This window comes from Mytilus californianus, unplaced genomic scaffold, assembly GCF_021869535.1.
Source record: "Mytilus californianus isolate M0D057914Y unplaced genomic scaffold, xbMytCali1.0.p SCAF_13, whole genome shotgun sequence".
NCBI classification, from domain to species: domain Eukaryota; kingdom Metazoa; phylum Mollusca; class Bivalvia; order Mytilida; family Mytilidae; genus Mytilus; species Mytilus californianus.
In genome coordinates this window covers 25292619-25319975 of record NW_026262615.1, presented here as the reverse complement: position 1 = coordinate 25319975, position 27357 = coordinate 25292619, and the positions used below count along the sequence as shown (strand labels likewise).

Below are 27357 nucleotides of genomic sequence, written 5' to 3'. Positions count from 1 at the left end.
GTTTCAATACTGTTTTTCTTTTCATAAACGTACACGGAATACATCTACTTTAACTGGTATACTTATTTCATTGATTCTAACTTGTTGCGTTTAATGTAATGAATCATAGAATGGTTCATATAATAAACATCATGTTCTTTTAATTCAAATCACTAAATGTCGTTGGTGCATGTATTGAATATTAGTATACATTAATCGAATTAGCGTTTTTTACTCCTAGTTGATTAATAACAAATAATATGTTTCAGGGTAAAAGGTATAAAAAATCTGAGAGTAGTCGATGCATCTGTCATGCGCAATGTTATATCTGGTAATACTAATTCACCAACGATGATGATTGCGGAAAAGGCAGCTGATATGATAAAATGTGGAACCAAATATTGAAATCTAACAATTACTGAAGGATGTGTACCAAACATAACGTTTACAGTCGAGTTAATTTAAAGATGTGTTTGTAACTGACAACTGAAATTAGAATACACTATTTTCTTTACTTTTATTTCTTTTTTATTTCATGATTGACAATCGTGAAAATGGTACTTGTTTTCCATATTTTTCAGTTACATGTGTAAGTAGTATGATTGTTAGTTAAAAGAAAAAAACAGTTTATCATATAAAGGGAAGAAAAACCCCAACATGACAGCTTCTTAGCGTTTTCATAACTTAAAATGATAAATAGTATACACATATATATGGTGTATACATGCATTACACTAACATCCTTTATGTACTCGACAAACCCCAAAATCAAACATCAGTATTATATTGCTGTTCTTCATCTGAAAGTCACAGGTCACAGTCAGATCATCAACGGAGCAAACCCCAGGCTTCAGTTAAAGTTGTAGACGACCCAAAATCCGATTTGATCGGAAATTGTTGCTAGATATCAATATTGCTATATTTGAGCACTGATGATGAATGATGGAAAACAGGGAAAACTAGAGTCAAAAACGACGAAATGACAAAGTCTACATGCAGTACACCCAAAACTCATGATAGAGTATAAAAAACCCGAGTTGAACTCAGATACTCTAGCAGGGTAAGCAGTTCCTGCTAATCTTATGCAACCCGTCATTTTAACGATGACACAGAAATACTCGGTGAGAAGTTTTGCTAGTTGATGTGCTAATCAAGGTAAATGATAAATTATAAGTTGATCATATCCATGGTAATCTATTTCATAAAAGGTAACGAAATCATGATTTCGTCTGTTAAAAAAGTCTTCAACTACTCGATTTGGACACCTTGTATGACACTGACATATAGCTAGCTGTATCAAAATAATTATCGAAAACATATGCCATGGAATGTTGGATCAATCAGAAAATACATACTCAATTTATAGCCAAGCATTGCTGAAAGTTGCTGCAGAGATATTGGAATTTATTTTCTTGAATTCGAAAGTAGAAATAGTATGATATATCTATCATATTCATTTGTGCTTTAGATTTTACAGGAAAGTAGGTGTATATATTTTTGTTTAGCTTATGCAGGTTATAAACTTGCTGCTTTAATTGCCAAACTGCACACACTACCAAAAAACGCTTCTATGTAGAGTTTCTCATTAATATATTTTAATATGCGCCAATGCCTTAATCTCAAAGATATTTTTGGTAAACATTTTGGTTCTTATTTATCGTGTGTATCAAAACACTATGTACGAAACGGCCATTTACATTCAAATATGGTGATGACGTCACACTGAAATCGCCAAGGATATTTCTATCCTCAAAGATGGAGATGATATCAACCTATTTATTTATCACTAAACTTACATACTTTTTGAATAGATCAAAGAATTTTACTCATTTAGTTATTTCAGGGGCTAATTAATTGTTTTAATTAAACCACCACAGCCTGAATATTTAAACATAGTATCAACAAATATTTCGCTTACTACATTACAGTGGCTGAACCGATGAACGATAGAATATTCACTATTTTTATGATAAAGTCGAAAAAATCAACAGTAAAACAATGCCGGTGACTATACTGATCAAAAGTTATTTCTAAACAACAATTGTACATTTAATATAAATTATTTGTAAAACTGTGTTATTAGAAATATACATGCAAGGACACGATGTTTTATGCTAATTATTTACAAGATAATTGCATTAGAAGCTAGTGAAACTGAAATTTAAAAAAATGTTCATCTTTGCTGGATATTGATAAAATAAAATTGGAAAAAATCATATAAATACAAAATCTAAAGATCTTTCAGTTCAAAATTTTTCGGAGTGTTCCATAAAGTCCTGGGCATGTTACAATTTCTTAAAAAATATTCCTATTTTTCACACCTTAAGACTTCGAGTACACCGGTCTGCTCTTGTCGCGTGAACTTTCAATATAGAAATATTGTCATTTTGTGAATATAACAATTTAAAAGTCATGTCTGTGCAGGTTAAGACATTAAAGATAAATATTGTTATAAAGTAGCTTATTTGTTAAAAGATTTTTACTATTTTTTTATAAAATTTTAAGGAAAGGTCGTCTCGATTTCTGTAAGAGTATTTGCGGTCTTCTCGATCTATCCACATTCACTGTTTACATTGGGATAAGGTCCGTTTGGATTGCTTAATAACTTAATTTCAAAAGTGTTAATCTTTGCTGCATATCATTCGATTCCGTTGGATATTAATTTTTCTAAACTACTCTTATCTAGCTGCATACATTTACGGATAATTGGAGTGTTCCAGGGAGGTATATAGCCAGAAGAAAAATAAATTGAAGTTGGTACTCCAAGAATTTTTCGCATAGCAACATTTTAACCCATTTTACACAAAGCTCCTTAAGCCTGCTATACTCGTCGTTTGCTAATTTAGGAGGAAAATGATAACATTATATGAATATTTTGTATTTACTACAATTGTATTTTATTGTTACTATTTACCAGAACGTTTTCTTGTGAATTTCTAATTAATAGCGTCCTTTCTAAAAAGAGACAAACTTTGTAAGATCAAGATTTTTGTGTTTACAGGGGAGGTAATACTTTGTCACTAGAATTCCCACTGATTATAACTATTATGATAACGTTACATATATATCCATATATCGGTATCAACCCGTGCGGTACCTACTGAAACTGCATCTATTGTTTCGCCTTGTGGTTTACATGGTTTAGTCGTTACATATGGTCTTCGATGTGTTAACGTTACAGTACAGACTTAAAGTCATATTTTTTATACTTGGCAATAAAATATAAGCATTGCAAACCCAACATCTTTAGAAATCGAAAACAAATATCAAACGTTTCGAAGCTAAAGAATTAAAATAACTTCAAGCCGCTCTTGAATTATATGCCACACATAATTTCGAAACTTTTTCTCAACTCATAAATATAACAGGAGATGTTCGGCTGTTGCTGTTTCTAAGCCTTTTGGCATGTTACATTTATCATTTAGACAAAGTTAAGTTATCTTATATCTTTTTGATTATATATCAAAATATCACTGTTCACGAAAGATTTATTTATATTTACGCTCAAAGTAATACATTTCGTAAACCTAAAATGAGTAAAGTTGAGAATGGAAATGGTGAATGTGTCAAAGAGACAACAACCCGACCAAAGAGCAAAAAAACAGCCGAAGGCCACCAATGGGTCTTCAACACAGCGAGAAAATCCCGCACCCGGAGGCGGGCTTCAGCTTGCCCCTAAACAAAAATGTGTACTAGTTCAGTAAAAATGGACGTCATACTAAACTCCAAAACATATAAATGAACTAAAATTAAAAAACATACAAGACTAAAAAAGGCCAGAGGCTCCTGACTTGGGACAGGCGCAAACATGCAGCGGGGTTAAACATGTTTTGTGAGATTTCAACCCTCCCCCTATACCTCTAGCCAATGTAGATTAAACAAACACACAGCAATTCGCACAGTAAAACTTAGTTTAAAAGAAGTCCGAGTCCGATGTCAGAATAGGTAACAAAAGAAACTAAGCAAAATGACAATGATACATAAATTTACAAAGGACTACTAGCAGTTACTGACATGCCAGCTCCAGACCTCAATTAAACTGATTAAAGATTATGTCTTCATCATGTGAAAATCAAGCACAAGCCCGTTAGGGGTTTAGTATCATATCATAATAAAATATATGAGAAGAACATAACCCGTATCATGCCAACAACTGGTTTTAGAATAAATGTGTTTATTCCGATGCAAAGACCCTATGAGTGAATCAATATTTATACCAAAATATGCCATCTATAATACCCTGACAACAGTATCGTAACTATATCCCTTCTGAATAAGTCTGTTTAAAGGTTTGGTTAGCTTTTGAGTAACTTTTGTAGGCATCAATGAATAAAAACCTAGTTAAGGGCTATTTTAAATGTCAAGAATGCTAGTTTTTACTATAGTTTCCCGTTATTTGTCTTCGTGCTATTATGTTTCTTTTGGTCGTATGACTTTCGAATAGACTCGGTACTTATGCATCCCACCAACGGGTTTTTAACTTTTTAACTTTGGGCATTCCTGGTGCAGGTGGGTCCTGAGATGCGATTCGGACACAAAGACCTTTTACAGTGTTGCTTCTATTTTGTTTACCATTGTATTTATATTTACTTTATTTTACTGTGTCGAGAAAGTTTATATACTATATACGGCATGTGCTATCAACGACAAAATCATTTTTGTTGACGTCATTGTCAATTCTAAATTTACTATCTACTACACTTTTTTGTATGCTTGCTAGGATTGTTTAGTCAGTTGTGTTGTATGTCTGTGATGTATGTTTACACAAATTATTGAAACTTGTATATTCTTCAAGTTCTTTTCGTTTCTTAGGAAATATTCAGTACACAATATCGTACATAAAGTACGTCTTTATTACAATAAATTAATAATTGATCCTGTTGATGGACAACCGCGATAGTATGTACTTATGATTTGGCATTGCATATGGTCATGCTTGAGGGTCTGGATGATGGATCGGGAATAAAGAATTTTGGGCCAAAAAATTAAAGAATAGAGAATAATGGGATGCACAAATATTAACCATATAATAGTCTTAGCTAATCAAATGTTGGCTTCGCTATTAATATTTACATGCAGTGGAATAATAAAAATTAGAGTCATAACGTATGCTGGCTTTCCCACTCTCGCAAACTGTTGCCTACAAAGGTTATACCTACTAAAATACTAATTAATACAGTGGACAAGCATTCGTTACAATTTATTATGGCAATTTTTTTTTCGAAATAGCAACGAGACGGAGAACGTTGTTTATGAAATTTGATTGTCGAGTCTGCGATATTTTGTCAAAAAAGCGAAACATACAGTGATCCAATTTTCAGTCGCAGTCGACGTCGGTAACATTTATTCTGTAGTTTTGATTTTTTGAAGATAACAATAACGTTGTCAAATTTTCATGGTACTTTTATTAAACTTGGACAGAAACATTTTTAGGATCAAAAGATAGCATACAGGCAAACATTCATTTTCATTTTTCCCTTATTTCACTGTTAAATAAAATATTGTCATGTCAGGGCCTTTTGTAGCTTGCCTCGAATGTGACCAACCGAATAAGACTTATCATCGGGTTTGTACTTACATGAAAAACACGACGTGTGCCATACGTTGAGCAGGGTATGCTTACCCTTTTGGAGCACCGGATGTCATCCCCGGTTTATGGTGGGGTTCATGTTGCTCAGTCGATAGTTTTCTATGTTGTGTTTTGTAGACTGTTGATTGTCTTATGGTCGTTTTCCGTTTTTTGCCATGGCATTGTCAGCTCGATTTCGACTTATAAGTTTGAAAATATCTATGGTATTTTCTGCCTCTCTTTTATTTATACGTTAAGCAACAAACAATCAATCAATCAATCTTTTATCTATACTTTGATAAATTTAAAAAAGATGAAAGTTGGTCTAGAAAAGTGCAACGTACGAATCAACTTTATAAAGTGTTAATATTATTACCTAGCACTGAATCAATTGCTGTTAGTGAACGATTCGTTCTGATAGGTATCATTAGCTCATATGTTGGTTTTTCAATACTGGAATGATTTACAAAACAGTTCTCTTTTGAATATGAATCCAATTAAGATATGTATTCATCTTTGGCATTTTTTGTGTAGAGTTTTAGCGTTTCTGATGTACACAAACCAAGAAAGTGACTTTGAACGTATTAGATGTATGACGTGCTAATTTCATATTAAAACTGAAATGGTTCGATAAAAGGACAAACAGACAGCAACCAAACAGCGTAACTATTAAAGATACCTACACGTTCGCAGACTGACTTCAACGACCGACAACCGTAAATTTTATATCTCTTTATGTCTCATTGACAATGGAACAACTTACCCTACTACACAATGGCATTCAACAATGTACCCTACTAACCTATACCTGTTGCATTTCATTGCCAAACCTAGTACAGGTGAAATGAATTTGATACTCTTGATAGTTGCTAACTCCCGCGTTATTTATCCTCCGGTGGACAGTTGTCTCATTGACAATCATATCAAATCTTCTCATTGATATATTGATGTTGTAAAGAAATGTTCGACGACAGTTCTCGTTGTTTTATTTTAACAATTGCTTATTCTTTTCATTCAACACCAATTGCTACCACTGGCACTAACATAAAAAAGTTATTTTACAGCCTTTTTCCTAGTATCCAACTTATTTCATCATTTTAATTTGCGAAGTTGAAAGCCGTATTTCAAAACAAACTTTCCTAATAATTTCAATAATTGATTGACTTTTTCTGTTGATTGTACTTCTTATTATGTTCCAGGTATTTTTGCATCGATAATGATTACAACAACTGGAAGAGACATAAAGAACATAGTGGTTTAACACAGTAGCTACCAGTGCGTGCTCTTGTTCCTTTCTTTCAGAAACGTTGTCATTGGTGTCAATCATTCGATATCTGTTACATTTTTTTTACCCATAAATGATGATTTCTCTTCAAAAAGTCATCAATTTATCATGTTTTAAACTGTTAACATCTGACACGATCGTTTCGTCTACAAATGATTCATCAGTGGAGCTCGAATTAAACCAATTTATTATTCATTCAAAGATTATAAAGATTCGAACGCTATGAAGTTCACAGAAAGTGACGGTTGAAGCAGTCACAATGTTGTTTTATATATACATGTATATTTATAACTGCAGGACAGGAATATACCAAAATGATTTGAAAATAAAAATAACACTTTATAAATTTGGTTCGTTTGAAGCGTTTTTCTGGATTCACCTTCATCAGGAACGCTCAAAGCCACACATTTGAAAGCCAAGTACGTATAAATACCGAAACATTCGAAGAGCAAAGATGAAATGAAAACATAGCAAAATTCATCAAACGTAAACTTTGCCTGAGGGAATTGAAACCTTAATTTTATTATAATTTCAAAATTAATTAACGCAAAATTTAAGAACTGTTTTTTTTTTATAAATCATGTCAGTACCGAAGCACTAATTACTGTTCTGATGCTTATTCTCAGGGGCTAAAAGTTAACCAAAAGCCGTATAGATCAAGTGCTAATAAATGAAAATCGCACTTTGAAAAGTATTTGCATCCGAAGCTCGTATCTAGATTTATCTTCATCAGGGACAATCAATGCCAAAGATATACTGGCATGCATATTAAAGAAATAAAACACTAAAATAATATCCATATTTATCAACAAATACAAGCCAGATAAAAAAGTTTAGATCTGTTATTCCAAAATACGTATTCATACAGGTTGGTTGAAGTTTCATATAGTAAAATATAGATCAGTAGTTTTAAGCATGCAAATTATCATTCAATTTGATGTAGACATACCAAAAACATTGTTCAAATAAGATATAATAAAGAAGGAAAAGATAATCCATAGCAAATAATTAGCAATCTCAGACAAAACATAGATTATTCATAAAATCCCTCTGAATTTATTCGAGAAATAATTCCATTGTCTTGCATCTTCCCTAAGTAATAAGACAGACATGTAGTGCACGTTAGTTGCTGTTTGTATCCGTTCTTCTTTTCAGTTTTTTAATTCTGATATCTTTTCCATTTTCTTGCTTTCATTTTCTATGATTCTACATGACAAAAAGAATAATAAGAAAAATAATATTCAAATATTTTCATTTCAATCTCGATTTTCAAAGAATATTACAAAACATGCATTATGTAGTAAACAGACATTATATCTCCACAAGTTCACCATACTAATAAATTAATGAAACTTACAAACACTGAAGATAGATCGAGAGGATTATCGTCTCCTACTATGCATGCATTACTGGACGTTTTAAATCACAATTATGACCGGTTTAACAATCGGCAAAACTACAAATTATACGACTATTCTGGTTCTAAGACTATTAAAATATTTCTCTAGCTAAATTTGGTTTACAAAAAAGTCGCAGACAGACATGTCACCAAACAAAGACACATTGATCTGACTCCGAACTGACCAGTTTTTGCTCTAACTCCTTAATGCCGAGTGCTTAATAACATTGGTATTTGCTGCAAATAACAATTTTAAAGTCTGTTGTTTGATTATGATCTCCCGCACCCGAGGCGAAAACGCTTCCACAAGACCATCGAGGCGGTCAGTTCACACAGGAAAGGTACAATATGTTCATTTCGATAGGAAATAAACAATAATTTGGGTCCATATAACACAGTGTCCCAATTTTACTTACGTTGCTATGTTCACGAACTTTTACATCGAATTCACACCCTTAATTTGACACAAAATTTAGATTTCAAATATTGCACATCATATGAACTTGTGTACCACGTTTAAAGTAAATGTGACCACAACTTTCTGGAGAAATACCTTGACAAAATCTTTAACCTCTTTTGGGAACGATGAACAGACAAATTGACGGCTTATAATATCCGAAAATATATTACTATAAATCATAGTATGAGCAAATAGATATAGGGCTTCAAGTAATAAATAGGTAACAAAATGTTAGCAGTATAGCGCTTCGGCCGCATGAAATTAATACATTTCTTTAGATCCGCGTTCATGTAAATAAAACTGCAAGTTTAAAATAATTTACCTAGTTTCTTTTCTGGTTCTTTACATGATTCTGTAAATACAATTTTATACATTCAATTAAAGTGAACAGCTATATATAAATTAAGTTTGATAGTAAAACAAAAGCTACATGATAAGAATTAATTATTTTAGTCAGCAATGCGTCTTCTTTTGACGTTATTCATGATAATGACAAATAGATCCAATATAAATGTACATTTCATTGAAACAAGTATTTCATATATGTACCATTCGGGTATTATTTCGCAAATAAAGTACGTTCCATTTTCATTTGATTTTTTACAGTTTCTTCTAATTGGATGTTGTTCAACAACTGTCAGAAGTTAGGCAGAGGACTGAGCGCTCAGAAACATGTATGACCACGACACATTTACCATTTGCCTGTCACAAGGCAGGAGCCTGTGGTCGTTGGTTGCTATCTACCAAATTTTTTTTGTTGATATTTCATGCATAAGTCAGGTCATTGGTTTCCTTGTTTTACTTGTTTCATATTTTGTCATGTCCAGGACTTACAATACGGTATGAGTATTTCTCATTGTTGAAGGTCGTTCAGTGTTCAGAACTTACATTACGATACGAGATAAGCATTTCGCATTGCTGAAGGCTGTAAGGTGACCTTTTGTTTCTTACGTTCACGTTATTCTCTGTTTCCGGTTGATAGTCATCACAGCTGTATTCGTACCACTTTTTGTTATATATGAAAAGGTTTAATTCCACCTGCATACTGGATATACATTTCCCAACTCATTCGGTATTCAAGAGCTTGAAGCTGCTACTCAGACTTTATAAAACGTCACCAGTGTCTGATCAGAAAGTTGATTAACCAGGGTTATGTCAAAGAACGTCTCGTCAGTTCATTGGAAGATACCAAAACCTTGTTGATAACAAATTATCAACTTCACAAATAATACATGATGGTCTTGAAGTATATATTCTAGGTACTGACGTTGTTTATCATCTAAAGCAAGTGTTATAGTGTTCTTTTTATTTGTCTTTGCATATTTCAATCTTTACTATTTAGTCCATTTTGGGTTTACACTTTTGGCGTGGCTAGGTATTTATACATCCCGCCATTGTGTTATTGTGCTATGGTCATTTTTGTATTCTTGTCTTTCATTTCTGCTTATGTACTTTGTCTATAGAGTGTCTATATGCCATTTTGATTTTCTTTGTTTAAATAGTTATTTGTTTTTATGGTGATTAAGATTATAACACAATATTTACTGCTGTGCCCCAATTTTTGACAATTTTTACCCATTATATCTGTTTGTTTTGCTCACACATTGTTGTCAATATAATGGAATGCTATATGTCTGTCATACAAGCTACATATAGCTAGCTAGCTAGAGAAGTTTAGCTAGCTATAAAACCAGGTTTAATCCATCATTTTCTACCTAACGAAATGCCTGTACCGAGTCAGGAATATGACAGTTGTTTTCCATTCGTTTGATTTGTTTGAGCTTTTGATTTTGCCATTTGAATTTTCCTTGGAGTTCGGTATTTTTGATATTTTACTTTTTTCATTATATACATGAATGAATCTCAACATGGTCTTTAAATTTGTCAAATCAACTTTAGAAATATGCTGCGTTGAAGACCCATTGGTGGCCTTCGGCAGTTATCTGCTCTTTGGTCGGGTTGTTGTCTCTTTGTCATATTCCCCATTTCCATTCTCAATTTTATTCATGTCACATTCAGCCGGCTTTTAATCAACACCTTTGTATGTGTTCTCAATAACTCCATAAATGTCAGGTTTTCGTCTGTTGCAAGGAAATAACCCTAGCAAACAATTAACATAAGCAAGCTACCAAAGGGATCTGTTGTTTATAGACATGGGTACAACATTATCTTGACAACGATGTGTGAGCAAAACAAACAGACATAATAGGTAAAAATCTCAACAATTAGGGTACATCAGTCAACATTGTGTTATAATCTAAATCACTATAAAAACATATTTCAAGCCAACAGAAGGAAATCGATGTTTAAATCTTATAAATCATGGTAAGCGTTTCTTGCTTTATATATTAACGTACCTGAACATGCTTCTAAGGTACAGATTACGGGGAATGTGTTGGAACCAGTACAATCTTGTCCATTGTTAGATTTTGGTGGGCTGTCACAACTTCTCTTTCTATATCTAATACCACTACCGCATGTGACAGAACATGGTCCAGTCGACCAGGAACCCCACTGACCATCAACTATAACAGATGGAACTTTTTTTGAATTAGTTTTCAAAGTTTATATACATACTTAATATTTGACAGCTTTATTGTTTTCAAAACTTTTATCTTTTTAGACTCAAGACAATGTCGATTAATGAGAAAGAAATGTTAAAAAAAACAACATATCTCTATTCTTAAAATTTTTGAGTGGGACTTAACAACGTTTGTCTTCTGTCACAAAAATACTTTCAATACAGATACAGCTTTTCATCAGGTGCCATGAAATGAAACGTTATGTTCAGATGTTCATACCATAGGACACACAAAAGAAAATATAACCTTTCCAAAGTTAGTTCAAACTTATATGATCGATTTGTAGGCAAAGTTGCAAAAAACAATCGGCGCTACATATAGCTGTTAAAAGTAGAGGATACCGATACGGGTTTTTGAGGTTGTTGAAATTCTTGTTCGCAAAAAGACCTTAGAGAGATTTGGCTATTCAAAATAATGTTGGTTTAAATGTTCATCAATTTAGCAATCTTTACAAAAACTGAATCATAAGAAATATTTTCAATTTTAGGTGTAATTGATGGAGGCTTTCCCACCAAACTGTTCTACATAACAGAATAAAATTTAACTGCAGTATCCGTTATAAACTCGGTATCCCGATAAGTTATAAATGTCTTCATATTGATTAGTACGTTCACCTTTTTCACTGTATAATTGTTTCAAACCGACTGCATTCCAAAAAAGGAAATCACGAAATTTGCTTTGTTGGATATTTTAGTCCATTTAGTATATGACATACGGAAGTTGACTTAACTTCGTATAAAGTGTGAATATTAGTCTGTAATTGCTTTTTTATAAACGTTAAATATCGATGAAACAAAAACTGGTAAACTTTTTTCAGTACATCATTGACAGATTTCTCTACGTGTCTGAGTTGCTTTGATATTTGTTAACATACAAATAATCAAGTTTCACAAATGTTTTATAATGTTTAAAACGAAATTCCTTATTCTTATGCAATTAATTTGTGATCATGATTTTGATTTGACAACATCATATAATATGACGTGTTAAAGTCTCAGTTAAGCATCCATAAATAAATGAGACCGCCTGTGTGACATGTGGTTTCTTTAATCATAAAGAAATTTGCTGATTTCTCACCGGGAATTATATCTTATGTAAAATTTTACTTTTTCCAAAGTTTACATAGAGCCAACAATTCTCTGGAACTTGTGTTAAATACTCGAATGTCTGTTAATTTTGCCTTCGAATTATGATAACTGCATTGTATCATGTGTATTTTAAGCTTGGATTACGTACAATTTTTTTTACTATTATAACTCTATCTATATTCATAGCGTGTCGCTAGGTAAACTTAAATTGCATCAGTAAAACAAACGTTTAACTAAGGTCAACTAAAAAAAACCAATGCAATTATCTCCTAAATAGTTGTCACCTTTTAACATCAGTATTTATTTTCAAACTGGAACTTTTTTCTTCGAAATGAAAATAACACTATATTTTCATGAGAACACTTTTCTGGTTCCACCTTCACCAGGAATTCTCAAACCAACGATTGTTGTCAATATAATGGAATTTTATGCGAAGGTCATAAAAGTGATAGGCACCAAATCAGTACATGCACAGCAAACAACACACAAAAAGCAAAGGAACAGAGCTTTTATTGCTGTTGTTTGTCATTTCATCGTTTTTCGGGGTTTTTTTTGGCCATGGAATTATGAGTTTGATTATCCATTTGAAAAGCATATAAAAAGGCAAATCAAGAATGTGCACTTTGGAATGTATTCATAGCTGATCTAGTTAATATTGGAAAGGAGAGCAGGTACCAAGAGGAAATCAAAACCAGTTAGTGAAAGATAACAGAAAAAAGGAAAACCGACGAAAGGATAAACAAGAGTCCACAAAAACTAAACAGATAATTACGCAAAACGAAGGCCACCAACTGATTATTGAGATACTACATGTATCAAGAAAAAATCATGATGATCAATAAACCATCAAATTAGGTTAATGTCATGTAACCCTTATCATAGGGACATCTGCAGCTAACAATAGTTCTAAATCATTAATGAGCTACTCAGTTATTGGAGTTATATGTTAAAAACAACTGCCGGCGCAATAAAAAAATGTCAACTAGCCAATACAGAATAACTTGGCCAAATTTATTTGGTCAAAGAAGTCAACGTTGATGTTGAAATGAAGCTATAGAAACAAAAGTTCCTGATTGAATATTCGAAGTCATCCCTCCGAACGCTCTTTTATTGACGTCATTATGATTTGATCGACAGTAATGGAATGTATGTGTCAAAAATGACATCGGGTATGACCCACTTATCATAACCACAATACCGTCCGTTTTTGTGATGTGACATTATACCGAATGCGACTGTCAACGTATCACTTCATATTTACTAGATTTTTACTCTAGTGGTGATGTGTTCATAGGTTTGAAAAATGACATTTCCAAATGAACTACTAGTATATGTTTGAATCCAACTTACCGGACATGGCCCATCAACGCATTCGAAAAGGAGTAACAGCACAGGTGTTACTAGTACAGCAGGAACATCTGACCGTTTTGGAGCGTCCGAGTTTTACCCATGCATTGGTGGAGTTTGATCAAGGCTGTTCATTCATGCTTTCATAAGCACATGCAAAATCAGTGAGCTCCCGTGAGCACATGAGTTCTTAACACATATGCAAAAATGATTATTTGGAATCTTTAACAAAATAACTTGTAATTCACTGCAAGTTTGGGAATCCAACATTTTAAATATTTAACGAAAGAGGAGATTTTGGAATATCATAAACATGTCATTCTCAACATATAAAAAAGGATGATAAAAATCTCGCGCATTCACTAGTAGCAAGATTTCAGTCTGAAACGGTCATTTTGTTCTGATCAAGTCTTAATCGACTGGATTTACCGCTAGAGAAAAACGTCAAGACTTTTTTAGACTTTCAGACGCCGTCACGATATACCGTTTTAAATCTGTTCAGTTATGTCAAGATAAACAAGACAGATTGTGCTTGCGTTCGTTTAAGTCTGTTAAGACGGTTTCAGACAAAATCAGACCAAACCTAAAAAATTCCTCTCAAATTTTTCACACCGTGTTTAGATCCGTTCAGTATGCTAGTATGATACTCCGAGTTACGCCCCTTCTGATTGATGGTACATTTTAAATTGAGAAATATTTGCTAGAATTAAAAGCGTAACTTTCGAATAAATAAATAAAGAAATCATCTGTTGATTATTTATTTCTGTTGTTGTTTTGTTGAGGACTTAAAAAATTATTCGTCTATAAATGTCGTTGGTTTTATTTTTCAAATTAATGTTAGTTTATTTTAATTATTTATTAATTGTATATCGGCAAATAAAAGGTTACCATTATTTGCTGCAACCTGTATTTAAAGATATACTTTTTATACATGTATATTTACGATATTTACTAAGGATAATAAAAGTTACCCTCAGAAATTACCGTATTAAAACAGATTTGAAATAGACGGAAATTGCGTGCATTTAAGAAATTGTTTTTTTTTTTTTTTTTTTTGGGGTTTTTTTTTATGCAATCGTTACATCGTTACTTACAAAACATGTATATTTTACACTTATTACTAGCATGTTGTTAACCCGACAGGTAAAAAATGTAGTCGTTATCCCAAATGAAATGTGTACGGATATTGATTTTTGTCTTTGAAAAAAAGTACTTGCACTGGAATTTATATTTAACAAGATAAATGTAAGGAGATGTGGTATGATTGCCAATGAGAGAACTATCCGTCATATTTCAACTGTGAACTTTAGCAATTTAATTAGCACATATTTAGTATGTTTTATGTCAGGTGCTACAATTCTGTTGATACTTCCCTCGTATTAAAACTGGAAATTTTACTTTAGAGCATTTTATAATAGTAAATTTCGTGCGGATTACTTGGTAAAACTTGGAGAAGTTTCTATTTTCTTAGCTTGTATTGTGCAATATATTTCTTAACAATGCTTTACATCACACTGTTGTTCATCTAAACGCTACCAAGGCCGCTTAAGTGCATTGAGCTTCTAAACTGTACTTAGCCAGTGATGAGACAGTATTAAAATTATAAATAAAATACCACCGGATAGAGCTTTTCATTAAAACAATATATTCCTATGTATTATTCAGTACCCATAATATTAATTAATCATTGATTTATATAGTAAAATAAAACGATAACCCACGAGATTCCAATCCTACTTACTATATAAATCCTTGGCGTATAATTTAATACAGTATGTTCTGTTTTAAAGATTGAGAGCAATGGCACGTGCTAGTAATCAACTGGGTCAACACTCGGGTCAACAGGTAATAAACCCAATGATCCATAACGCATGAAAGAAGATTGACAATTACATGACTAATTCCGGACTAAGCAGTATATTTATATATCTCGTCTTTCTGAAATACATTATTTCTTTTTGTTCATAGTTATGTCCAAAGTTATGTCCTTCGATACAATATTTTACAAACACATGTACAGTTCGGAAGTTTTTTTATATTGTTGAAATAAATTGTTATTTGATTAGTTATTTATTTATTTTCGTCATTCATTCATTCAATCATTTACTTTATTTCTTTATTGTATTTTATTTCTTTATTGTATTTTATTTCTTTATTGTATTTTATTTCTTTATTGTATTTTATTTCTTTATTGTATTTTATTTCTTTATTGTATTTTATTTCTTCATTTCTTTCTTTCTCTCTTTTCTTTATTTCTTTCTTTTTTTATTTTTCATCTTCGCTAGGCAAGAGTTACGATCCAGTTCCCTCCTCTTCACAGGCTAGCGAAGATGGGGGCACTTACTCAACCCCATCAGGTAATATTAACGCACGTGTATCGCGAATACAACTTAGTCACAGCAGGGTACCAATGTGATATATGTGTGAATTTATTGTATTTCAGCTACACATGTGAAAAGCTGCACGTATGGACAAAACTCTGTAAAGTCAAGGATTTGTATAGTAATATCTGAAGTAAACATAATTTAGTTTTTTTTATGATGTGCGGTTAAATTCTGTAATTAAACAAAACACATTGATATGAACAAATGTCGGTATCTGTGTAGAATGTACATTTTGAGTATTATAAAAATTCTCAATTTTAATGTAATTTTAAGGATTTTTTAAGCTACAAATACAAATCCATGTTATATTGAAATAAGCTTTTCGTGTCGAAAAAAAGACATATAATAATGAAAAATGCATGCAATTATTTTGGCTAGTAGTCCATACATGAAATCGCATTAAACATAAAGATCTCAAAAAGAAGATCGCCAAATCAGATCTAGTCAGCAATTCATCTTTTCATCCTTTGCAAGTGATTCGGAAACTTTAAAACAGCGTAATGGTAAAATGTCATCTGACTGATGCTAATTGCATGTACAAAGAATAAAGATTTGTGTACTTACAAATTACGGTATCATAGAGAACAGGAATTAACAAATATATTATTTTCAAATTTACAAATCCAATTCGCACGGAAAATCACTGTCACAATCGTTGACCACTGATTCATCACCAGATTTAACACAGATCACGTTCATACAATTTTCAAAATAGAAATATATTCCAACACTATCATACAACTTAGGCACGCATATGCTAATGAAGCCTTTTGTTATTTAAAAAATACGTATACAGAATTGTGTGCAATATTAATATTGTATATTTAATACTACTGTTCTGGCATAGATACATCTCTCACTTATCTAAGACGTTTTTGAATCTCACTTCAAATTTGCACTTTACTGATACGGATGACAACACAAGACTTAAGTAAAGACCATAAATTCCCGTAGAAATTTCAAGTGGAAGCTAAGCGGTGTTAATAAAAACAAAAAACTTTTCGTTTGTTACAAAACAATCTCGATACATTGGTAAGATAATACTGACAGATTGATTGATTGGTTGATTGTTGATGTTTAACGCCACTTTCAGTTCTATTGTGCCATATCGTGACATTTATTTTATTGTGAGAGGAATCCAGAATGCCCGGATAGAACCGCAGACCTTCGGTAGGAAAACTGACTATCCTAATCAATTAAGATTGAAGTCGAGGGTTCATGTCAAGTGCAGAATTCTACAGGCTAGTGACACAATAGTCTGACTACTTGGATTACTAGGCCACCGAGGCCGTTTATATAATACTGAATGATGACCCTAAAATTATTCTTTTTTTGTTTTCATTTTTAAATTGCCATTCGCAACGTTTCCAACATAGTCTAATTATGACTGCTGTGACTCGTTTAACGTTCATCGAACAATATCACTTACTATATAGTGTGACATTTATCGAAATGATAACAAGTTTAAGAGTATACAATGGTAAAATCAAGAGCATTTTTTTATTCAAATAATTGTGTTGAAACAGTCGTGTGTATGGTTGTTTTATTCTACGAGTTTTCCCGATGCAAGTATATTTTATCAAATTTCATATTATTTTCAAGTGTCATGTGGCGCGGAAAGTGTCACGGATGATATGTCGGATTGCAAACGCGCGTATGCTATAGACGTTTTAGGAATTGGAGATCGTGTTTAAAATTTAAAGATGTCCTAAAGAAAACTAGAGAAAAAGTGACTTCTTTAAAACAACTTCTATAGAACAGACCAAAGAACAATAGCGTGTGCACGTAAACTGAGAGGAATAAAGCATGAAATCAAACAGAAACTGCTGATTTACCCTATTACCTTTACCTGCATCAATGGAGCCAAAACGCATTACAAAACTTCATATAAAAACGATTAAATCAACTATACTTGGATGAATTATTACTAAGTTCTACTACAACGGAGATCTATGAACATGCACTAATATTCCAGGACTGGGAATAGGGTTGGGGTAAGCATTGTTATCATCATCTTGTTGATATTTTCAACAGACAGACGGCGTTCCGTGAATTACACAATACAATTAAATATCAATAGTTTATTGCACGAAATTCCTTATCATGTACTTTACATTACTTGTAGTATGTTATGAGATAACTGGAGATCAAGACTTAGCTTATAAGTGTGTAAGCCGTGTGTAGTAATGAAAATATCATTCAGCAGAAAAAAGGAGATGCAAACTGTTTGAAACCTTATATAATCTTCATCGTTGACAAAGATTTATTGACTTCACCACCAAACGGTCTTTAGTTTCTTATGAATCCTCATATGTTAAAATGGAGACAAACATATATAAGGATCTGGATTGGGTTAACAGAATAGAGAATAATTGGTAAAACGCGCAGAATAAAGAGCAAACATATAAAGAATAGAGAATAATGGGGTGCTGAAATATAAAGAAAATAAATAAAAAATAGAGAAAAATGGTATAAAAAGATTAGGAATAAAGAAATCAATGACCCCTGTATCGACCCTCTTCATGCTCATATATCATACTATATAGTTTTACTTAATATATACGTTTTCGTGAGTTAGTCAAATTGAAATATGCAAATTTCTGACGAATCATACATATTGATTGGTTTATTTATCTCAGGGAATATATGTGAACGTCAGCAAATTCATATTTGCCACAATGGCTCTTTTTTCTTTTTTTTTTTGTGTAAAAATTTGGGCAAAAATTACTAAAACATATTTTTTTTTTCATGGGATGTCATTTGCAAATGAAACATCACAGGAAACTGTAAATTTCTGCTTTTCAAACAACATTTATTCCTATTGTATCTTTAGTTAAAACAATTTAAAGTCATAACAATTATAATGAACGCGTATTTTTTCTATCATCTACAGTCATGTAATATACTTCCCCGACCTTTCGCTACTTATAGAAAAGTCAAGACTCACGTCAAAATTTTGCATGTAGAAAGTTGTATGAAGTAGGTTGAGAATGATAAGATTGTGTATGTTTCTCAGTCCAATTTCGTGAATAAAGTACATTATTTTCAAGAGAATTTTCTAAATTTTGAGTTTTTCACTGACGAGATACCCCAAATTCTTAATATCTTTAAGAATCCATAGCTCCCAAAAAATCGGCAACAATTTTACTTAACAACTTTTTCAATGTTTTGTAAATCTGTCAAGAATATGAAAGGCACCAGTGAGGCAAAGACAGCATGGTTCATCAAAAAAGGACTGCAAAATTGCCGTTACGGTCTGTGATTCACCACTCAGAACACCGTGTAGCTGGGAAATTGCAATTATACATTTTCAATTTAACATGGTTAAGTATGTGAATTTTTGTTTAATTTTTTTAAAACAAATATATATTTTTTTCTTTAGGTTGTCTGTTACAATTTTACTTCACTGATCAAGCTCCAGTTAAGTGTACTCTCCGAGTATCCAAGAAAATATTCAGAATATGGTGATTAAAACAAACTTGCATTATCTATGACCATTTTATTTTCTTTTTCTATTAGATAGATTTTTAGATGTTATCTTTTTAAATTCATAAAATAAAAAATTTCAGACACCGTTCTGTTCTCGTTCATAATGCTTCATAGTTCTTTCATAAACATATCATAAACATCTAAAAAGAAAATCCATTTTTGCTCTGAATCATGGTATGAACCTTGTTAAACCATAATTCCCGTGATCAGATACTCAATACTATATCTTTTACTGATATCTTGTTTTTAAAAGACTTTTGTTTGCAGATTGTGCAATTTCCCCCATTATTTTTAAATGAACATGAAATAAAGAAATTGAAATAGTCTTCCTCTTTTGTTTTACAAAAAAACACATTCACTATCTTTAGAAATCGTCCATTTTAATGATAACTTCTTTTTAGGAATTATATACTGTATCAGTTTTCATATGATAATTTTAATTTGATTTTATATTCAAATCTTAAATATATGGCTATGTATATATTTGATGTACTCAAATAAAATATAGAATTTTATTATAAATATCATTTGATTCTTTTTGGGTGGAAGATTTTAAGACCCTAAACTGTACAATCCAGTTTGATTTATTAATTATCTGTTCTTGCCTTCTGATAACTTGGTCTTTGTTTATTTGCATCCATTCGTTTTTTGTTTTGGGAAATCAAAAACGAAAAACAAAGAAACGAAAGTTTTTATGTTTTTTTTGTTTTTTTGATATCTTAAAACCAAAAGAAAAAAAACCGAAAATATTTTAGTTTTTTAGCTTTTGATATTATAACACAAAAACGAATGACGAGATTTGACTTCAATTTCACTTTTCATCTCTAAGAATATCGATTCAAAAATGAATAATATTTTCATATGTGGTTTGAGAGTTATAAAAAAAAAAAGATTGTCAATATAGTATATGTTTTAAGAACCAATATAATATGGTTAGTACATGATATAAATAAACTCATCATAGATACCAGACTTAAATTTTGTACGACTGACGCGCGTTTCGTCTAAAAAGGTTCATCAGTGACGCTCGAATCAAAATAGTTAAAAAGGCCAAATAAATTATGAAGTTGAAGAGCATTGAAGACCCAAAATTCCGAAAGTTTTTCCCAAATACAGCTAAGGTAATATGTTCCTGGGGCAAAGATGAAGGATATTTGAAATTAAACTTGGATGTAGACAAAATAGATCGCCGGAATTATAATTAAAATACGTTGATACATTGCACATTGTTGAACAAAGACTTTCAAATTATCTTATTATCATCAATAATAAAATATACTATCTATTGTGTTATAATCAACTATTAAATGGAATATATGTTAAAATTATTCGGTTAAACGTCTTAAAATAACAACGGTAAATACATATATTTATGTTTATAATATATATAAACTATACCGCATTAATGAGAGAGAGAATTACTGATAAAAAAACTCCCCGTTAACGTAAACAGAACAGTTATCAGATCAATCTATCAGATTCATAGATAAAGGGGACGACGCTAAACGACCCTTATCACCCCGGTTTTTTGGTGGAGTTCGTGTTGTTCAGTCTAGTTTTCTATGGTGTGTTTTGTATACTGTTGTTTATCTTTTAGTCCTTTATATGTTTTGCCATGGTATTGTCAGCTTATTTTAGAGTTATGTTTATGAATGGCCCTTTGGTATCTTTTGACTCTCTTTTATAATCTATATGTTAGGGTACGGCTTTATTAACTTGTGAAAGGGTAGAAATGTAAGGCAGTGAAACCCGTATCATAGTTGGGCATTTGTTTGACTATTGCGGGATTCATAAATACACATTAAAGTCCGGTCCGATTGAAAATGTTAAATCCGATAACAAATGGACAGAAATTCACGGTTATTTTTTTTTTTATCTTTTGAATATGAAAGAGTTTTTTTTTTAAATACTATAGTATTATAAATCAAATCATGGTATGTGTAGGATATTTGTATATAGCTTTACTAGGTGAATAATTATCATCTTTTAATCAAAATAAGGATATATTTGTATATTTCTTAATATATGATTTGCATATTAGGGAATACTTTGATATGGTTAGTCGAGAAGGCTTCCGGTAGTGGCTCTTGAAGTTATTTATTTTTGGATAGACGACGTTGACTAAACTATGTAACCAATGTAAACAAGATGGCGGCGATACTAACACAAACCGGCTCGACGTTAAAAATATTTTATTCGCGTTCATCGTTAAATTAAATAATAAACACAAAACATTCATTTGAATGATAATAAGATATTTTTGTAGTTTATTTTTTATCAGATAGCAAATTTCATGGAGTCCATATTTTTTTGCGTTAACCAAAAAATATATCCTTATGCCAGGCCAATTCAATGACACAAATATACAAGTTACGTGTGATAGAGGTAACGAGTGGTGAAATTAAATTCCACATCTCCAATTTTGAAGAATTATAAGGATTAAACGCATTTTTAAAGGAATGTATTGGTGTATAAACTGGACCAAGTCACTCACAAACATATCATAAAAGTAATTCGAGTCTCGATCATTCATGATTCGTTTTCTTGACTGTTACGTTAATCACAATCTCTGCAATTATGCAGCAACATTAAAACTTTTGATTTTTCTACGCTTTACACTACTATTCCCCATGCTCAATTAAAAGATCGACTTCACCATCTCATTAAACAGAGCTTTTTCTATAAAAATGGGAATCGTAGATGTAAATTTCTTGTTTTGGGTTATAATAATTCTTATTTTGTAAAGAACCACACTGATTCTACCAAAAAATTTACTGAAGATGATATTATTAAAATGCTGTACTTTTTGATCGACAATATATTTGTTGAGTCTGAAGGATTGATATTTCAACAGACAGTCGGTATTCCAATGGACACTTATTGTGCACCCCTACTGGCCGATATGTTTTTGTCACTAGTAGCAAGATTTCAGTCTGAAACGGTCATTTTGGTCTGATCAAGTCTTAATCGACTGAATTTACCGCTAGGGAAAAACGTTCAGACTTTTTAAGACTTTCAGACGCTGTTCAGATATGTCGTGTTCAGTCCGTTCATTCATGTCAAGATAAACAAGACAGAAGGCTCTAGCTGTTAAACAAGATATGTTAAGACGGTTTTAGACGAATTCAGACCAAACATAAAAAGTAATGTTCAAAATTTTCAGATCGGGTTAAGATCCGTTTAGTGTGTCAGAATGATATTAGGAGTTACGCCCCTTCATGTGGATGATACATTTTAATTACAAAAAAATTACAATATAAATGCTAGAATGAAAAACGTATATTTTTAATAATTTAACATAAAATCATTGGTTGACTTTTTATTTCTGTTGGTCTTTTTTTAAGAGATTAGTGATTTTGTTTTGTTGAGGAAATAAATTATTCGCCTATAACCATATGGCAAAATTTGGGGTAATTTGCTAATTTGCATAGCGGCCATTTTGCCTTATCATGACGGCAGCCATTACAATAGGATTATATAAGCCCTTTTAATAAAAATGCCAATATGCAAATACCTATGTCGAATGAACAATTTGTTCGCATATAGGTGAATTGTACATGTTTTTAGGCTTCTGTCCGTGTACAAATGGACATTGTCTACTCTGAAATCTTTCGGCCTTTTTAGTTTAAAAATCGGAAGCGTAACCATTGTGTAATTACTATATAAGATCAAATAAAATGACGTAAAATCGTAAAATAGCAAGATTCAAAACAGAAATACACATGCAAGAAGATATTGTTCATGATTTGTTCGCATATAGGGAAACACCTTGTAGGTTGAATTTTAAAGTTAAATAACTTTTAACTTACCTGCTTTCTTGAGTTTTCGGCCAAATTCTTTTAAAAACATGATGATTTCAACCTTCCCATTTCGTAAAAAGTCAAATTTTAAGCATTTTCCCTTAGAATTACACAGCATTTTTGTAAATATCCGCCAAAGGAAGTTTTTAAAGATACATTAGTTTTAGATACATGACGGAAAAGGACTGGATTATCCGCAAATCTATAATAAATTATATTTTCAATCTTAAGCTAAGGGAAGTAATTTGATCAAAAGGGACAAAGTCACGTGGTGCAAATGATTTAAATAAAGTACCTTTGATTTTGCCATATGCTGTTTATGATTTTATTTTATTTTTTATTTTCTGATGTTAATTTATGTATTTATATACTTATTCTTTGAAAAGAAGTAATTGCAAATTTTAAACATAACATTAACAAAAGAGTGAAAACACCTTATAAATTTCATGCGTCTGAAGCACGGTTCTGGATTTAACTTCATCGGGAACGATCAGCGTAAACACAAATATGTTTTATGTCAGATAATTTATATCGTTAATTTCGTTATCTTTCGATACTTTCCTCTAAAACTTAATAATTACTTCGTGGCATTTAGTAATGATCATTCCCCGTGCGTGTTATTCTTTTTATATTTGGACAACCGTCTTTTTTTTTTTTTGCTTTTATTTCGTAGTGATGCGTAGTCACTAAGGCCGCATCAGGGAATCATGTCTCCGAGTGCAGTTAATATTCTGAAAACTGCACTAAGACCGTGACGAGACATAAAACTATAAATAACATACCATCGGAAAGAAAAAGATGTTGATGGGGGGGGGGTTACAGAATAGAGAATGATGGGCAATAAATATAAAGAATAGAGAAAGTGGATAAAAAATAAAGAATAGAGAATAATAAGGTGCTTGAATATAAAGAATTGATAATAATAAACAAAAAGTTTAAAGAATAGAGAAAATCGGCAAAAAAAAAATAAAGAAAACGGAAATAAAGGACCCCCTCCAGATCCTCATAGAACTTTCCGTTAAAACAATACAACCTAATTTAAGTTCAGCATCGAGTATATATCCTTGTAAATGCGTTAATCCTTTCTTTCATTTTAATAACAATTGTATTTAATATAAAATAATTATGTATTTATTTGTTTATTCAAGTTGCACTATAGCAAATAATTCTTCTTCTTCCTCTTATAGTAATAAATGTATTCGTTATTTAATATTTTCTGTCAATAAAGATTGAGTGCGATGGCACGTGCCAATAATCAAAAGGTAACACAATCAATGATCCTTAAACTATTAAAAACTTGGCAATTACAATGGCTATTTCACAATTTCACAATTACATCATATGTACACCTGTCATGGTATCATAGCTCCGTTCATGTATGTGTAATTTAAAGGGAAAATTCGCGATTTTTTACTTATCATCTTATTATGTTCATAATACCATAAAAAACATATTCACCAAGTTTTATCTGGATATGAAAACTAATAAAGAAGAAAATTGGGAATTATTAATTTTATTTATTCGAACTTCCTGACTTCTGTGACGTAGTTTAAGTCTTTTTGCATGCCGGGAGTGGAATTAATCTCACTTAAGTCTTGTTCGTTAATCATCTAATAACGCGATTTAAAGCGCATCGACGACTTTTGGCGTAGCTATTAACCAACTAATAATTAAGAAAGTAAAGTGATCAGCCGTGCAACTTTTAAAAATAAAATGTACGATTTATATTTTAAGGATTTCTGATATGATTATAGTCATTATAGTAATAAAAGTAAATCATACAATAGAATATTTTTATGAATTTTTTTTCCGACGGATATTTTCAACAAACATATACAACTGATAGTGTATTAAAAATGCATGTTTGTATTCTCACCTTTTACTTCAGTCTAGCAAACATTTCTCGCTAGTACTGTGTAAAATTAATACAATGTGTATTGTAATGTGACACTTAGTGACTACCTGTTGAATGCGTGGTTAAATTCAAGGTATTTAAAGGTTTGCATTCTGTAATTCTAATCTTTTGATCTTCACTCAGTGAATTTTAGCCGTCACGGTTCACCGTTCCAGGTGTGAACATCATTTCGTATGAATGATAAACGGGAGTGATAGTTTGAGACAGAAAATAAAAAAAGAAATATAATTATTTTGGGGGAGTAATATGGTGGCACAATAACTGGATAGCCGTGGTATATTTTTATATTTTCCGTAAGCTCAGTTTAAAATGAATTATGACTGCTGAATATTTTTGTTACAATGAAATACTGAATTAATTCAATTGAATAAATAATAACGGCATTCTAAACACGAGTGTATGAACTAAAAATTGTACTATTTTAAATTAGAATCGGTAACCTTGCATATTTGAAATAGATAATTACCAATTGCAATTATATAATTTGGTCAGTCCAAAGCGATCTTTATTTACATATTCAGGAATTAATGTCCTTATCAAAATATTTTAAATCTCACAACGTATAAATACTTCAGCCATTTGAAGAAAGATGTTTAAAAAGTTGACAGGAAATTTAAGGTCAACTTTGTCTTATTGGAATGAGATCGAATAATTACGAACAAAAATTATTTTCCGGTTTGAAAAAGATAAAAAAAAAATGATAAAAGGGAAATGTGGGTTTGAGACAGAAAAAAAATAATTATTTGGGGAGGAATATGGTGGCAAAATACCTGAATCGCCGTTATATATATTTTTTATATTTTGCGTTAGCTCAGTTTTTAAATAGATGGGTGAGTATTTTGTTGTAACATCGGAATTCTGAATAACTTTCAATGAAATAATTTTATAAATAAAAATGGCCAACGAAAACGAGCGTATAAACCAAAAACTGTGCTATTTTGAATTATCATCGGTAACCTTGAATATTTAAATGTGCAGAGAAAATTATCAGTTACATTAATATAGTTTGGTCCGTCCAAAGCGATCTACAGTTCGGGAATGTCCTTATTAAAATATTTTACATCTCACAACAAATACTTTAGCTATTTGACCAACGATGTCTTAAAAAAAATTTACAGAATCAATCTAACGTCAACTTTCCTTTATTGAATGGAGACTGACCGGCGGAATCAATTTTCAATGTGCTTTATATCTTGTACCTTTGCAAGACTTATCATTCATTCATAAACCATGTCTATACCGCAGACATATATATACATATAATTATATATCTGTCTTAACTGACAAGAATACTCCTGGTTTTACACTAGTAATTTGTTGGGGCCCTTTATAGCTTGCTGTTCGGTGTGAGCCAAGGCTCCGTGTTGAAGACCGTACTTTGACCTATAATAGTTTACTTTTATAAATTGTAACTTGGATGGAGAGTTGTCTCATTTGCAATCATTCCACATCTTCTTATATCTATAAGCAGTATATTCTTTAAATTTCTGTGATTTAATACCAAGAAAGAAAAAAATCCCGAAATTAATATGATACTTTGATACTCAATATTTTTCCTGGAAAATATTCACATCCTCATTCGGTCTGAAAATAAGATAAGAAACTGGTATACAGAACATGCAGAAGTGTGAATGTCATAAAACCTTCTTATATCAGAAACCATTATAAATGTAAACCTGTATACGTAAGACCTCATGGGACGATGTACCTAACCACATACAGGTAATATACAAGTAGCTCTGTTATACCCGGAAATGTCAAGGTTAATCACTACCGATACAGAATGTACCAATGCAAAATAAATTCTGATGATTGTGAAGCATGACCATTCATGATTTTAGAGGAGTCTTAGGTGGGGGATTGCCGGAACGATTTAAATTCTGACTAGATTTTTTCTCAATTTAAATCACTGAACTAAAAAAAAAAGAAGAAGAAAACTACGTCCAAGAACAGAATTCTTCTTGTAAATTCATAAATACAACGTTCTTATTTTGTAACTTTCGATAGACTTGACCTCCAACCCCCCCTCAAACCTGGGAACATTATATCTAACAATGTTT

General features: G+C 31.6%; 2 protein-coding genes across 7 annotated transcripts in view; both read left to right on the top strand.

Moving 5' to 3' along the window:
* LOC127723409 (glucose dehydrogenase [FAD, quinone]-like) overlaps window positions 1-27357 on the top strand; it is a 483936-nt gene that overhangs the window by 26168 nt on the left and 430411 nt on the right. The gene's annotated exons all lie outside the window — the stretch shown is intronic.
* The window catches only part of LOC127723407 (glucose dehydrogenase [FAD, quinone]-like), a 108326-nt gene that overhangs the window by 19838 nt on the left and 61131 nt on the right, over window positions 1-27357 (top strand). Inside the window, exon 12 of one of the 5 annotated variants that reach the window (XM_052230020.1) lies at window positions 249-493. The exons of the other annotated variants lie outside the window; for them this stretch is intronic. Coding sequence (XP_052085980.1) covers window positions 249-384 — 136 coding nt within the window. The 3' untranslated portion in view covers window positions 385-493. Of the gene's footprint in view, window positions 1-248; window positions 494-27357 lie in introns of those variants that run through there. 5 annotated transcript variants of the gene reach the window in all.